Here is a 14,506-nt window from a genome sequence, read left to right as displayed (position 1 = left end):
CCACCCTAAATGGGAATCCCTGAAAACAACTCAGCACCCAGATCATCTCAACAACTAATAATAAAAATAACAATTATGGTATTTGTTAAGCACTTACTACATGTCAGTCAATATACTAAGTGCTGGGATAGACACAGATTGGGTTGAGAACAGTCCCTTTCCCACTTGGGGCTCAAAGTCTCAATTCCCATTTTACATATTAGGTAACTGAGGCACAGAACTCAAGCCCAAATTCACACAGCAGGCAAGTGGTGGAGCCAGGATTAGAACCTACGACCTTCTGACTCCAAGGCCCCTGCTCTATCCAGTACACCATGCTGCTTCTCACTTACGCATGAAGCAAGGAAGCAAGGATTTCCTCCTGGGAAATACTGGAAGGACACTTGATGGGGAGAAGGTTTGCAAAAAGGGTGTCCTTTTACTTGCACTGCACTTCTCCCCAGCTCTCTCAGTCAAGGAAGCTAGTGGGTCAAGCACTTACTGCAGTGATTTACAACTGATGGGCACCCAATAAATACCATGGATTGACAGGCGCTGGTTAGAATGGTGTAGTGTTTAAGGCCCAGACGGAACGCGGCTCACTGAGATTTTTCCCAATCACGGCTGGCCTGTCCAGTTCCGCCAAGTGATGAGAGGAAGAAGTCACCAATCAACCAACCAATGAAAAGTATTTATTGGGCATCTCCTGGGTGTATTAAACACTTAGGGGAGAACAACAGTTTGAAGACACAATCTTTGCCCGCAGTGAAGGTTTTGGTGGGAAGAAAACAGCACTAAGAAGCAGAACGGGAAAGGAAAGATAGAAAATGCTTTCCATTTCTCCACTCCCTCACAAATTCCCAGTTCAATTTTTCACTGTATTATTCAAAAACTTAGACAATGAGAACTTACATCCCTATTTCTCACTTGCCCCCAAAATTCAGAAGCAATTTAATAAGCCACAGTCTTTTCCAAGAATGTGTTTTCAAAGCTAGTTTAGCTTATCTGCATAAAAGGTAAAGCTCTGCAGAGAAATGAAACCCACTTATTTTCACTGTACACATATGGAACATATTCATCAAAAGTCCTGTCTCACCTATCACTAATGTCTGAACACTGATATTTTACTATTGTTGAATTTATGTCAACTCCTCCAAGGGGCCTTCTCAGACTTAGCTCTCCTTTCTTCTCTCGTTCTCTTCTGTGTCACCCTTGCCCTTGGATTTTTCACCCTTTATGCACCCCATCTTCAGCACCTTGCCATTTATGCACCTATCCATAGTCTATATTAATACCCGTCTACCTTTCTAGATGGCAAGTTTGTTGTGGACAGGGAATGTGTCTAACTGTTATACTGTATTCTCCCATGCACTTAGTACAGTGTTATGTGAACAAACACACTTTCCCCCTTCAAAGCCCTACTGAAGGCTCAACTCCCCCAGGAGACCTTCCTAGATTAAGCCCCCCTTATCTTCAGCTCCCCACCCCCATCGCTCCGAATCATCCCCTTTGCTCTATCCTTCATTCCCGCCCCACAGGACTTGTGTATACATGTACATATCTGTAATTCTGTTTACATTAATGCCTGTTTACCTGTTTACTTGTTTTGATGTCTGTCTTCCCCCTTCTAGACTGTGAGCCCAATGTGGGCGGGGATTGTCTTTCTTTGTTGCTGAATTGTACTTTCCAAGAGCTTAGTACACTGCTCCGTACACAGTAAGCACCCAAAAACTATGATTGACAAAATGAATTGAATGAATGAAAAGCGAGCACTCAAATACAATTGCTTGCTCTGCACACAGTAAGAACTCAATAACTACCACTGAATGATTAATCGGATTTGATGTCTAGCAGATAAAAGTCTGAGAACCTTATGAGACCATACGACAATGAACTCAAGGGAGCTCTAGTGTCTAAGCAGTACCAGAAAAGCATGACGTCTAGGAGTCAGTCGCAGAAGCAAAGCAGGCTAAAGTCTTGCCCCCAAATAATGTACTCCTAAATCATATGACCATAAAGCAAGATAGGTTTCACAAGGATTAAGACCTCCATAAAAGGCAGAAATACTGACCCTAGAATGACGTGAACACCACTATTAAAACTGACCTACTGCTTCAATAGGGCATAAGTGTAGTATTTTTCAGCTCACTGCTGGTTTAATGTATTTATATCTTGTCTGCCCTGCAAGGAGTTCAAGAACCTGAACTAGAGTATGGTCTGGTCCAGTGTCTGAGTTTTGGGGTACGTCAATCAATCAATCATCAATCAATTCCTTGGGCCAGGCAACTTGGTGTTCTGCAGTGGTGGCTGCAGAGTCTGGCTGGTTGTGACAGACATGCTCCCAGCACTAAAATATTCAGCAAAGGGCAGAGCAATGCTTGGCCACAAACCATTAAAGCACCTCTGTTATGGGCTAGAATGCTCGGACTCCTTGCCACATGGCCTGGTGGACAGAACAAAGGCTAGGGAGTCAGCGGGACCTGGGTTCAAATCCCAGCTCTGCCACTTGTCTATGTAACCTTGGGCAAGACACTTCACTTCTCTGGGCCTCAGTTTCCTTATCTGGAAAATGGGATTCAAGACCGTGAACCCCATACTGATTAGCTTGAATCTAACCCAGCAGTTAGAAGAGTGCTTGTCCCATAGTAAGTGCTTAACAAATACCATCACTATTCCTATTATCATTCCTTTAAAATTGGAAGAGGGAAGTGGTGATATCTGGCCTCCAGGGACGGAGTTGGGGAAAGCCCAAAGCCAAAGGGATGGAATGAGGCTTCTGGATTCAGAAAAATGAAGTAGAAGTAGGAGTCCCAGAAGCTTGAGCCTTGCAGAGGGAGCCCAGCCCGGGTTCAATGGTGCCCTGCATGATCAAGTACAAGATGCCAATCAGTGGTATTTATTGAGTGCTTACTGTGGGCAGAGCATTGTACCTACACCTGGAGTCCACTATAACAGAGTTGATAGATATGTTCCCTGCCCACGAGGAGTGTATACTCTAAAGGGGAGAGATAAATTAATAAAATTAGGGCTCTGTACCTGAGTACCACAGGACTGAGCATGGGGTGAATAAAGGGTGCAGATCCAAGTGCAAGGGCAACACAGAAGGGGGGGTGGGTGGAGAAGAGGAAATGAGGGCTTAGTCAGGGAAGGCCTCTTGGAGGAGATGTGCTTTTAATTAGGCTTTGAAGGTGGGGAGAGTGATCGACCACTGGATACGAAATGGGAGGGACTTCCAGGCCAGAGGCAGAACGTGATCGAGGGACTGGCGGCAAGATACACCAGCTTGGAGGTCATAATAATAATAATAATAATAATAATAATAATAATGGTATTTGTTAAGTGCTTACTATGTGCAGAGCACTGTTCTAAGTGCTGGGGTAGGTACAGGATAATCAGATTATCCCACTTGGAACTCACATTTTTTAATCCCCATTTTTACAGATGAGGTAACTGAGGCACAGAGAAGTTAAGTGACTTGCCCAAGGTCACAGCAGATACGTGGCAGAGGGAGGATTAAAACCCACGACCCCTGACTCTCAAGCCCGTGCTCTTTCCACTAAGCCAGGAACGCCTGCCTAGTACCTAGGCATCAGTTGTTGTTTGGACAAGTTCTCCGAGGGCCCGATAATAATAAAAAAGTAGTAATAATTGTTAAGCCCTTAACCATGTATCAAGCACAGCACCTGTGTATATATGTACATATTTATTATTCTATTTTATTAATGATGTGAATATATCTATAATTCTACTTATATTGATGATATTGATGCCTGTCCACTTGTTTTGTTTTGTTGTGTGTCTTCCCCCTTCTAGATGGTGAGTCCGTTGTTGGATAGGGATTGTCTCCTGTTGCCGAACTGTACTTTCCAAGCGCTTAGTACAATGCTCTGCACACAGTAAGTGTTCAATAAATGTGAATGAATGAATGCACTGCACCAAGCACTGGGGTGAATACAAGGCAATTGCTCCCTGCTCCCCATGGGGAGAACAGGTATTTCATCCCCATTTTGCAGAGGAGGGCACAGAGAAATTAAGTGGCTTACTCGAAGTCCCATAGCAAGCAGGCTAGGAAGCTGGCCATACTTCAGTCATTCAATTGTATCTATTAAGCACTTACTATGTGCAGAGCACTGTACTAAGCATTTGGGAAAGTAAAGTAGAGCAATAAAGAGTAACAATCCTTGCCCACAATGAGCTAACAGTCTGGGGGGTTTGGGTGAGAAAGGGTGGGAAGTTGCTCGCTTGCTATATGCAGGGCACTGAACGAAGCAGTGCGACCTAGGGGATAGAGCACAGGCCTGGGAGTCAGAAGGTCATGGGTTCTAATCCCAGCTCTGCCACTTGTCTGCTGTGTGACCTTGGACAAATCACTTAACTTCTCTGTGCCTCAGCTGGCTCAACTGAAAAATGGGAATAAGACTGTGAGCCCTGTGTGGGACAGGGACTGTGTACAATCCAATTATCTTGTATCTACTTCAGCGCTTAGAACAGAGCCTGGCACAGAGTGAGGTGCTTAACAAATACTATCATTATTATTTTACTATTATTACAATGTAACAGAGATGGTAGAAATATTCCCTGCCCACAAAGAGCTTATTTTCCCACTTTCATCCTTAGGCCCAAACTGCACTTTGACCACACACTTTAGCTCACCCAGAAAATGGATGGGAACTCTTGGGAATTGCCCTCCTCCACTCCAAAGCCTGACTCACCTCCCCGCAATCAGTGAGGAACGGGATGGGAGGAACGGACAGAAGCAAGGCAATGCCTGCCGAGATTACACCATCAGTAGTGAAGGCTTCTGACCAAAGAACCATCTAGAACATCTAATGTACCAGGAAGGCCAAGCAGGAATCCTGAACAGCGGGGGCTAGCTTGAGTAACGAGACCCACAGAGGCTACTGAGGCCACATCCAACTGGCAACGACCTGCTGCGGTACTTCCCAGTGCGATGGCCTCATGGTTTGGCACAGGCGCCAAGATGTGGCCGCCTCGATCTGAAATGGATTTCTCACGTGCTTTGCACTGTGCCTGCCTCCCCCGCCCCGGGAGGAACACAGTGGGGAGGGACCAGAGTACAGATCTGTTGTTATTAACATCTGTCTTCCCCTTTAATGTTGGTATTTGTTAAGCGCTTACTATGTGCCGAGCACTGTTCTAAGCGCTGGGGTAGACACAGGGGACTCCAAGGCTCATTTAGACTCCAAGCTCATTGTGGGCAGGAAATGTGCCTGCTTACTGTCATATTGTATTCTCCCAAGCACCTCCTACAGTGTTCTGCACACAGTAAGCGCTCAATACAATTCTGCAGTGCAAAAATCACCACCACCATAATCAGTTTCTTTGGCCAGGGTCTCGGTCTTCAGTCTCTGAGACTGGTCTGTTGTTTTTGGCAAGAGACTCCAACGGCAGGCTGGGAATAGCCTCCAGCCATCCAAGGGACTAGGGCACCCACGCCGGGGCCCAGGTCAAGAATGAGAACAGAAGTGCGGCCCAACAAGAGACCCATGGGAGGCACGAAGACTCCCCGACCCAGGTCCCAACTTAGTCCAAGTCACAGCATGGCCTAGTGGAAAAAGCATGGGCCTGGGAGTCATTCATTCAATAGTATTTATTGAGCGCTTACTATGTGCAGAGCACTGTACTAAGCTCTTAGAATGAACAAGTCGGCAACAGTCAGGAGTCAGGAGACCTGGATTCTCATCTGGCTCCATCACCAGCCTGTCGTGTCAAGGCAAGGCACTTAACTTCTGTGTGTCTTGGTTTCCTCATCCGTAAAATGGGCATTTGATTCCTGCCCTCTCTCCTGATTTAGACTCCTGATTTATTCCTCCCTTCTAGACTGTGAGCCTGTTATTGGGCAGTGACTGTCTCTGTTGCTGAATTGAACTTTCCAAGTGCTTGTTACAGTGCTCTGCACACAGTAAGTGCTCAATAAATATGACTAAATGAATGAATTTAGACTGTGAGCTCCATGTGAGACACAGATGGTGTTTGGTACATAGTGAGTACTTAAATACCATAATTATTTTTCTTATTTTTGATGCTCGATCTGAATCAAAGTCACCAGACATGTTGGTGAGGTCTTCTAAGGCCCAGCCTTGCTTTGTCTAGGATTCTGCCAGATGCCAGGCCACAAGACAAGGGGGAATTGTAATAGTGTCTTTTGAAGCTTTCATAAATAATGTTTCCAATGAACAAAGTCATATTAGGAGAGAAATATTTGGTCAAACAGTATAACCAATGTACTAAATTGGTCTCGTAAATCCCTTGCCTCCTTAATCCAAACTGGGGAAAAACGTTACCCACCAATCGCACCACAGCTCCCTTCCACTAGCTATACTCACTGCCTCTCCTCCAAGTCTCTCCTTGACCGCCTGCAACCTGGCTCCTGCCCCTTTTGCACCATGGAAACTGCGCTCTCTAAATTCATCAATGATCTCCTTCTTGCTAAATCCAATGGCCAATACTGCACCTTAATCTTTCTCAAGATCCCTGATGCCTCTGACACTGTGGATCACTCCTTTCTCCTGGAAACAGTATCACTAACCTCTCCTGGTTCTCTGCTGGTCTCTCTGGCCACAACTGCTCAGTCTCTTTTGCAGGGTCATATTCTGCCTCCCACACTCTAGCTGTGGGGGTCCTTCAGGGTTCAGTGCCAGGCCCCCTTCTATTTTCCATCTACATCTACTCCCTTGGAGAATAATAATAATAATGATGGTATTTGTTAAGCACTTACTATGTGCCAAGCACCGTTCTAAGCACTGGGGTAGATACAAGGTAATCAGGTTGTCCCATGTGAAGCTCACAGTCTTAATCCCCATTTTAAAGATGAGGTAACAAGTACAGAGAAGTTAAGTGGCTTGTCCAAGGTCACGCAGCAGACAAATGACAGAGCTGAGATTAGAACCCACGTCCTCTTACTCCCAAGCTCGTGCTTTTGTGACTAACGCATGCTGCTTCTCTCATTCGGTCCCAAGGCTTCAACTATCAACTGTACGAGAAAGATTCCCAAATCTACCTCTCCAGCCCTGACTTTTTCTCTGCAGTCTGTATTTCCTTCTGTCTTCAGGACATCTCTACCTGGATGCACCGCCAATACCTTGAACTTAACATGTCCAAAACACAACTCATCTTCCCACTCAAACCCTGTCCTCTCCATGACTTTCCCATCACTGTAGAGAACTCCATCATCCCCTCTGTCTCACAAGCCCGTTTAGACTGTGAGCCTGTCATTGGGCAGGGATTGTCTCTATCTGTTGCTGAATTGTACATTCGAAGTGCTCAGTACAGTGCTCTGCACATAGTAAGCGCTCAATAAATACTATTGAATGAATGAATGAACCAGCCCATAACCATGGCCTTATCCTCAACTCATCTTTGAGTCTACTCACATACTCAGTGTCACCAAATCCTGTCAGTTCTACCTTCACAACAATTCTAGAATCCACTCAATTCCTCTCCATCCAAACTGCTACTATGCTGATCCAAGCAGTCATTATCATATCCTGCCTTGACCACTGCATCAACCTTCTGGCTGACCTCCCTGTCTCCTGTTTCTCCTCACTCCAGTCCATACTTCCCTCTGCTGCCTGGATCATTTTTTCTGAAAAATTCATTCAGTCCACATTTCCCCACTTTGCCAAACCACGAACCACTTTGCCCATCCAGTTCCACATCAAAGAGAAATTCCTTACCACCGGCTTTAATAATTATGTTGGTATTTGTTAAGCACTTACTACGTGTCGAGCACTGTTCTAAGCACTGGGGTAGATACAGGGTAATCAGGTTGTCCCACGTGAGGCTCACAGTTAATCCTCATTTTACAGATGAGATAACAGGCACAGAGAAGTGAAGTGACTTGCCCACAGTCACACAGCTGACAAGTGGAAGAGCCGGAAGTCGAACCCATGACCTCTGACTCTGAAGCCCAGGCTCTTTCCACTGAGCCACGCTGCTTCCCTTAGAAGGCGCTCTATTGGCTCTACCTCCTACCTTACCTCTCTGATCTACTACAGCCCAATCCTCCCATATTACTCCTCTAACACCAACCTACTCACTGTATCTCAAACTCATCTATGTCACTGCCTATCCCTTGCCCATGTCCTCATTCTGGCCTGAAACTCCCTCCCTTTTCATATCCAACAGTCCACCACCTTAAAACCCTCCTAAATCCTAAAACCTTAAAAACCCTCCTAAATCATATCTCCCCTAGGAGGCCTTCCGTAAATCCTCCTTCCCCCTGCCTCCTTTTTCCCCCACTTTCCCAGGGTTGCCAATGCATTTGGATCTGAATCGTTTAAACACTTGATATTCACCTCACCTCAGTCCCACAGCACTTAGGTACATATCCTCACACTCTACCATCTCCCCTATCTGCAATTTATTTTAATGCCTGTCTGCCCCTCTAGACTGCAAGCTCCTTGTGGACAGAAACTGTGTCTATCAACTCTACTGTACTGTATTTTCCTAAGCACTTAGTACAGTGCACTGCACACAGTAATGCTCAACAAATACTTGAATGACTGATTAGGCCACTGAGCAGTATTACCAGAAACAGCACAAATTCCCCATCAGAATCAAGGATCCCTCAACAATCCATGCAGATCACTACAGATCAGAGTCCAAAAGCAACCTAAATCTCCATTGTCCAACTGCTGGATGAAAGGTTTCTCCTAAAGTGGTTTTCTGCTCATTCCTCCCCACAGCAAGAGTAGTTCATTCATATATTAATAGTGTTTTTTTTTAACAGCACATTGTTTCATTCTCCATATGTACTTATGTTGGCCAGACTAGATTACACAAATCAAGGTTTTCATAATTTTCATTTAAAAAAGAATATTGGCAGAGGGGGAGGAAGAGGGAAACAGGAACGAGGGGAAAGAAATGTACTGTCAATAGCTCAATCTCAGTAGCCTCATGAAAGGGTGGCAGATCTACTGATCCATGAAGGAAAGGGGGCAAAAACCCAATCTCTTGGATGAATCTGAGCACCAACTGGCAGGGCCATCCTCTCAGATCCAACCGGACAAGTGGAGAGCAGAAAAGTGCACCTCAAGGAGCAATCTAGGAGCACCCAAATAGTCACGGCCAACAGAGACAGCCATTCCTTCCTTCTCTAATCCACCACCAATCTACAAAAGTCCGCATCTTCTTCCTAACACCAACACCACCAGCCAAGCAAGGACCCCTGGACCCAAGCAATCAATCCCATTTTTTGAGCACTTACTGTGTGCAGAGCACTGAACTGAGCGCCTGGGTGAGTATGATACAACAAAGTTGACAGACACATCCCCTGCCCACAATGAGCTTGCAGTCTACCTAACCCAGAATCAACCCAATCGATTAATGTCTGCTCAAAGACCCTGTGTGGGTGTTTTTTTTTGCACATTCACTAAGAAGGAAACAAAAAATCATTCTCACTACCGGTCTAGGATTTGATTCAAATGCAACATTCATTCATTTGTATTTATTGAGCGCTTACTGTATGCAGAACACCGTACTAAGTGCTCAGGAGAGTACAATACATCGATCAACATGGCCAGGGGTGGTGTACTGCAGGCAGGTGTGACAGGATAAGCTTAAGTAAGGCTCCTAATAGAACATATAGACGCTTGTTTCATACGTCGGTGAGAGGCAAGCTGACGTGCAGACTATTTGCTTTTCGATTCTTCAGAAAAATATCCCAGGAGCTATAATTTGCTCTGGCTCTCAATCAAAACAAGTTCCACCCACCTTCAAAGCAACCAATGGCTGCCCACCTACCACCCTCCCTAAAACATTATCTACACACAAGTCTCTCATAGGCCCAAACATTCTCTAATAGCCACATAGGCAACAGTACATCCTGCAGATGTGCTCTGCAGCTCTGTCCGGGCAAGCAGCAAGCTTGGCACCATGCATACAGGCAACTCAAATTCAAACTGCACCATGAGGAAGGAAAAGGAGGAAAAAAAAGAGCAGAAGAAAAAAAACCCCCAAAACCCACCCACACAGCTTTTACATTCTGCGTTTGCTACACACATCCCTGAGCAGAGTCGAGCTTTCGACGTTGCTTTTCATGCACCGGAAAACCACCTGCACGGCCGGGCCGGTCTATTAGAAAGGTCCTGAGGAACATGCAACATTAATAATGAAATGATTTCACAGAGATTCTCCCAAGTCAGAAACGGCAGCAAAAACCATCACTGTTTAGGTGAGGCCAGAGTATCGTAGCCTACCTGCAGGGGTTGAATGGATCATCCATGACTAAGAGAGGCTCTTGTGGGTCTAGCTGCTTTCTTGAACCTCTACTTACTGCTAAAACTCTGCCTTTTCCTACTCTCACAACTCAAAATGGAGGCACATGCAGTCTGAGAGACCTCAGAGAGCTTTCACTGAGCTTGTGCTATGACCTAAGCCTTCACGCAGAACGCAGAAACTTCCCCCTCAGACTGACAGGACTGAGCATGTGCTGTGACCCTCCCTCATCCACACACTGTCTCCCAACGCAATCAATCTCAACCCTGCTGTTTCCGTAAATAAAGCGCAGCGGAACAGACTCTGCAGCTTCTCCCTGCATACCAAGCTAGTGTGCAGAGAAGTGGGGCCGTAGCAAGGGACTCTCAGACAGCCAATGCCTGCCTGCCCGCCCGCCTACCCGTCCGCCCGCGAGCTCAGCAATCGCAGCCATCCGGAGCCTTCTGCATAAATCCCCGGTCAACTTTTGTTTGAAATGAATGCGACCTTTACCTCCAAAGACATCGGGACAAGGCGAGAATAAAACAGAGCTGCAGAAAAGCTTTTATCCGAGTTCATTTCTTTTGCTACTTCGCAATGGAATAAAAATGACGCAGTTTTAAATAAATCATTGAGGACACTCAGTGATCACACTGCTCCCTGAAGCTTCTGACCACCTCCAACGATCAGCTGGGCAAATATGTATGTGTGTGTATATACAGGTATACAGATACCTATATATATACACAAAATACATATATTTGAGGCCATCCAGATCAACTTTGTAGCTGCCTAGCATTGCACTAATTACCCAGGAACTTCTAAGTGACAAACAGAAATCACTTCACCCACCAATCAGTTGTATTTACTAAACACTTCTTTTGTTAATGGCATTTGCTAAGCGCTTACTACGTCCCAGGCACCGTTCTAAGCGCCGTGTGCTTACTGTGTGCAGAGCACTGTATTAAGTGATTGGGAGAGTACAATATAACCACAGAAATGCAGCCATCTCTGGGGTGGCGAAGAGTGCACAAATATTGAACACAGGACTTCCTATAATTTTCTTATTTGTCCATTTATTTGTTTTCAAGTACTGCAAACAGGATTTTCTCTAGATATGGTTTTGGTCCCTAAGGAGTCTCGCACAGAATAAAATTCTGTCTCATGAGGTGAAAAGGTTAGGCAAATACAGCCAGTTTAACAATTGCCTTGAACAGTTTTTGAGGTTGGATGCCTCCAACTTGACTTGGATTTGCACCCATTACTCACCCCTCCTTCAGCCCTACAGCATTGATGTGCATATCTGGAATTTATATTAATATCTGTCTCCCCATCTACACTGTAAGCTTACTGTGAGCAGAGTTTGGGTCTACCAACTCTGTGACACTGTGCTCTCCAAAGCACTTAGTACAGTGCTCCACACACAATAAGCACTTAATATGACTGATTAATCCAATCAGTTTATATATGGGCTGTACCTGGTACAAAGAACTACATCATTACCTACTGAGTGGGCTCTACGCTCTCAGAGCTATATACACAAGTTCTCCCATAACCCAGGGACTGTGTACTCGCTAAACTCCATATAACACTCACACTGGGTCCACCCCAAGTGCTCTCACAAAACCACTGGTTCTGGTACTGCCTGACACTGGATCCTGGCAGACTTGGGCTGTTGGACAACACACCCTATTTTCTAACAGGGTTCTAACCAAACTGTGTAGTAAAAACTTCCTTTCTGGTAGAACTGGGCATATAGAGAAACCTTTTGAACAGCACACTCTCAAAGGACCAGGTGTTTTCAATATCTTTTTTTCCCCCAGAAAACTACTGAACAAGAAATGAGAAAAGCACCAAAAAAGAATAGTAGTAACAGTATATTTTAAGTGCATACTGTGTACTGGGCACTGCACTAAGAGCTGCTAATCCAACCAATTCTCTGGAATTTCCTGAAGGTCCATTCCATTAATCCCAATCATGCCACACAACACACCTACTACTCACATTTAGAACCAGAGACAAACATTCTGTGGAGAAGTCAGTAAGGAAAGAAGTCAGAACTCATATTCTGGTCCCCTCCACTCTCAGTGCAAATTTTAAATGCTGGATTATTCCAACATTGGAAAAATACTTCCATCTTCCCATTTGAAACATAGCTAAAAACATCTTTTTTTACAAATCAAAACAAGAACCCAGTAAAAGGGCATCAAAACCCAACTAAGGAAGCGCCTTCAACAGTCGTTTATTCCATCGTATTTATTGAGGACTTACTGTGTGCAGAGCTCTATACTAAGCGCTTGGGAGAGGATAATACAACAATAAACAGACACATTCCCTGCCCACAATGAGCTTATGGTCCGGGGGTAGGGGGGTGAGGGGAGTTGACAGACATTAGTACAAATAAATAAAATTACAGATATTTACATAAGTGTTGTGGGCCTGGGAGTGGGGGAAGACCAAAGGGAGCAAGTCAGGGTGAAGCAGAAGGGAGTGGAAGATGATGAAAGATGGGGCTTAGTCTGGGAAGGCCTCTAGGAGGAGATGTGCCTTCAATACAGCTCCTGTGCCTTCCAATTAACATTGAAGTACCAGATATAGGCAAAATCCATTATCTGGTTGAATTAGCACATTGAATCCAGAAAAAGATGATGTTAACCTTTAAAACTTGTGGGTTTTGATTTTTTCCTGAATTAAAAAAACCTAAAAGAAAGAATATGAACCTGTGATCAACTGTGAAGAACAAAGCAAGTAGGAGAGAGATTTTACAGTTTCCAGGAATCTAATGGAGTGTGAAGGAAGAAATTAAAATCTATTTAAAAGAATGCCCAAGTGTCCTTTTAAAGGTAAATGCATTCCTTCAATGCAATTGTTAGTATAAAAACCAACGCTAAATTCTGACTTGATTAGAAAAAGAGACTCCCTCAGCACACACACACACACAAAATCGTATTTGAGTGTTTACTGTGGACTGAGCACTGTACTAAGCGCTTGGGAGAGCACAATATAACAGAGGTGGTAGACACATTCCCTCCCCATGAGCTTACAGTCTAGAGGGGAGATAGACATTAATATTAATAAATAAAACTACAGATATATAAATAAGTGTTGTGGGGCTGACGAATGGGTGAATGAACAGAGCAAATCAGGGAGATGCAGAGGGGATTGGGAGAAGAGAAAATGAGGGCTTAGGCAGGCAAGGCCTCTTGAAAGAGACATGCCTTCACTAAGATTTTGAAGGTGGGGAGAGCAACTGTCTGTCAGATAAGAAGAGGGAGGGCGTTCCAAGCCGGATGCAGGATGTGGGTGAGAGGTAGGAAGCAAGATAAATGAGATCGAGATACAGTGAGTATGTTGGCATTAGAAGAGTGGAGTATGCGGGCTGGATTGTAGTAGGAGAGCAGAAAGGGGAGGTAGGAGCACTCTTAAACCGATGGTAAGGAGTTACTGTTTGGAAAAAAAAAAACAACACACACACACACACACACACACAAACACGGGGGGGGGGGGGGCCTTTCAGGGAATTCCCCCTCTCAATGTCTAGGCCAATACATTTCATGAAACTGCAAAATGAATAGGACTGGTCTAATGGAAGGAGCACACCTCTGGGAGTCGGAGAGCCTGGGTTCTAATCCCAGCTCCACTACTTGTCTGCTGTGTGACCTTGGGCAAATCATTTAACTTCTCTGTGCCTCAGATTCCTCATCTGCAAAATGGGTATTAAATCCTACTCTTTCCTACTTGGACTGCGAGCCCAATCTGGGACAGAAACTGATTCCAGCCTAGTTATCTTGTATCTACCCCAGTGTTTAGTCCAGTGCTTAGCCCACAAGTGCTTAAATAACATACAAAAAAAAAAATCTGCCAATCTTCCTCCTCATTGTCTCTCCTGTAGTACCTTTCAAAAGTAACCCATATTCTCACACCTTCTTAGGGCCTGCAGTTTTCAGTCTGACCATCTCATCCACACACATAGGTGTTAAACTGGAATAGAAGTCAGAGGTACTGATAATGCACCAAAGAAATATCTCCATTCCTTTCCAAAATACACAGGAACCTGTATGTTGTGTTTGTGTGCAAAGTAATCGCATCCAAATCAGAATTCCAACCCAAAACCAAGTCTCTCCTGCCCTGTGATCTCTTTCTAAAATAGCTTTTAGAACCTAAGAACTTTTCCTTCTCTAATTTAAGAAATCGTGTTGAGTAAAACAAAATAAAAATGCCACAGCCAAAAAGGGGTCACCTCTTCCCAGGATGATGATAAAGGTAGATCTTATATACTTACTGTCAAGGACTGTTCTAAGAGATGGGG

General features: G+C 44.7%; 1 protein-coding gene across 8 annotated transcripts in view; it reads right to left on the bottom strand.

Annotated features, from left to right (window-relative positions):
* The window catches only part of RERE (arginine-glutamic acid dipeptide repeats), a 517,539-nt gene that overhangs the window by 188,456 nt on the left and 314,577 nt on the right, over positions 1 to 14,506 (bottom strand). The window contains exon 1 of one of the 8 annotated variants that reach the window (XM_029066886.2): positions 10,200 to 10,438. The exons of the other annotated variants lie outside the window; for them this stretch is intronic. Within the exon in view, the coding sequence (XP_028922719.1) occupies positions 10,200 to 10,225 (26 nt within the window). The 5' untranslated portion in view covers positions 10,226 to 10,438. Of the gene's footprint in view, positions 1 to 10,199; positions 10,439 to 14,506 lie in introns of those variants that run through there. 8 annotated transcript variants of the gene reach the window in all.

Source organism: Ornithorhynchus anatinus, chromosome 5, assembly GCF_004115215.2.
Source record: "Ornithorhynchus anatinus isolate Pmale09 chromosome 5, mOrnAna1.pri.v4, whole genome shotgun sequence".
Taxonomy (NCBI): Eukaryota; Metazoa; Chordata; class Mammalia; order Monotremata; family Ornithorhynchidae; genus Ornithorhynchus; species Ornithorhynchus anatinus.
Note: the sequence above shows the minus strand (reverse complement) of the source record. Positions and strands in the feature narration are given on the sequence as shown.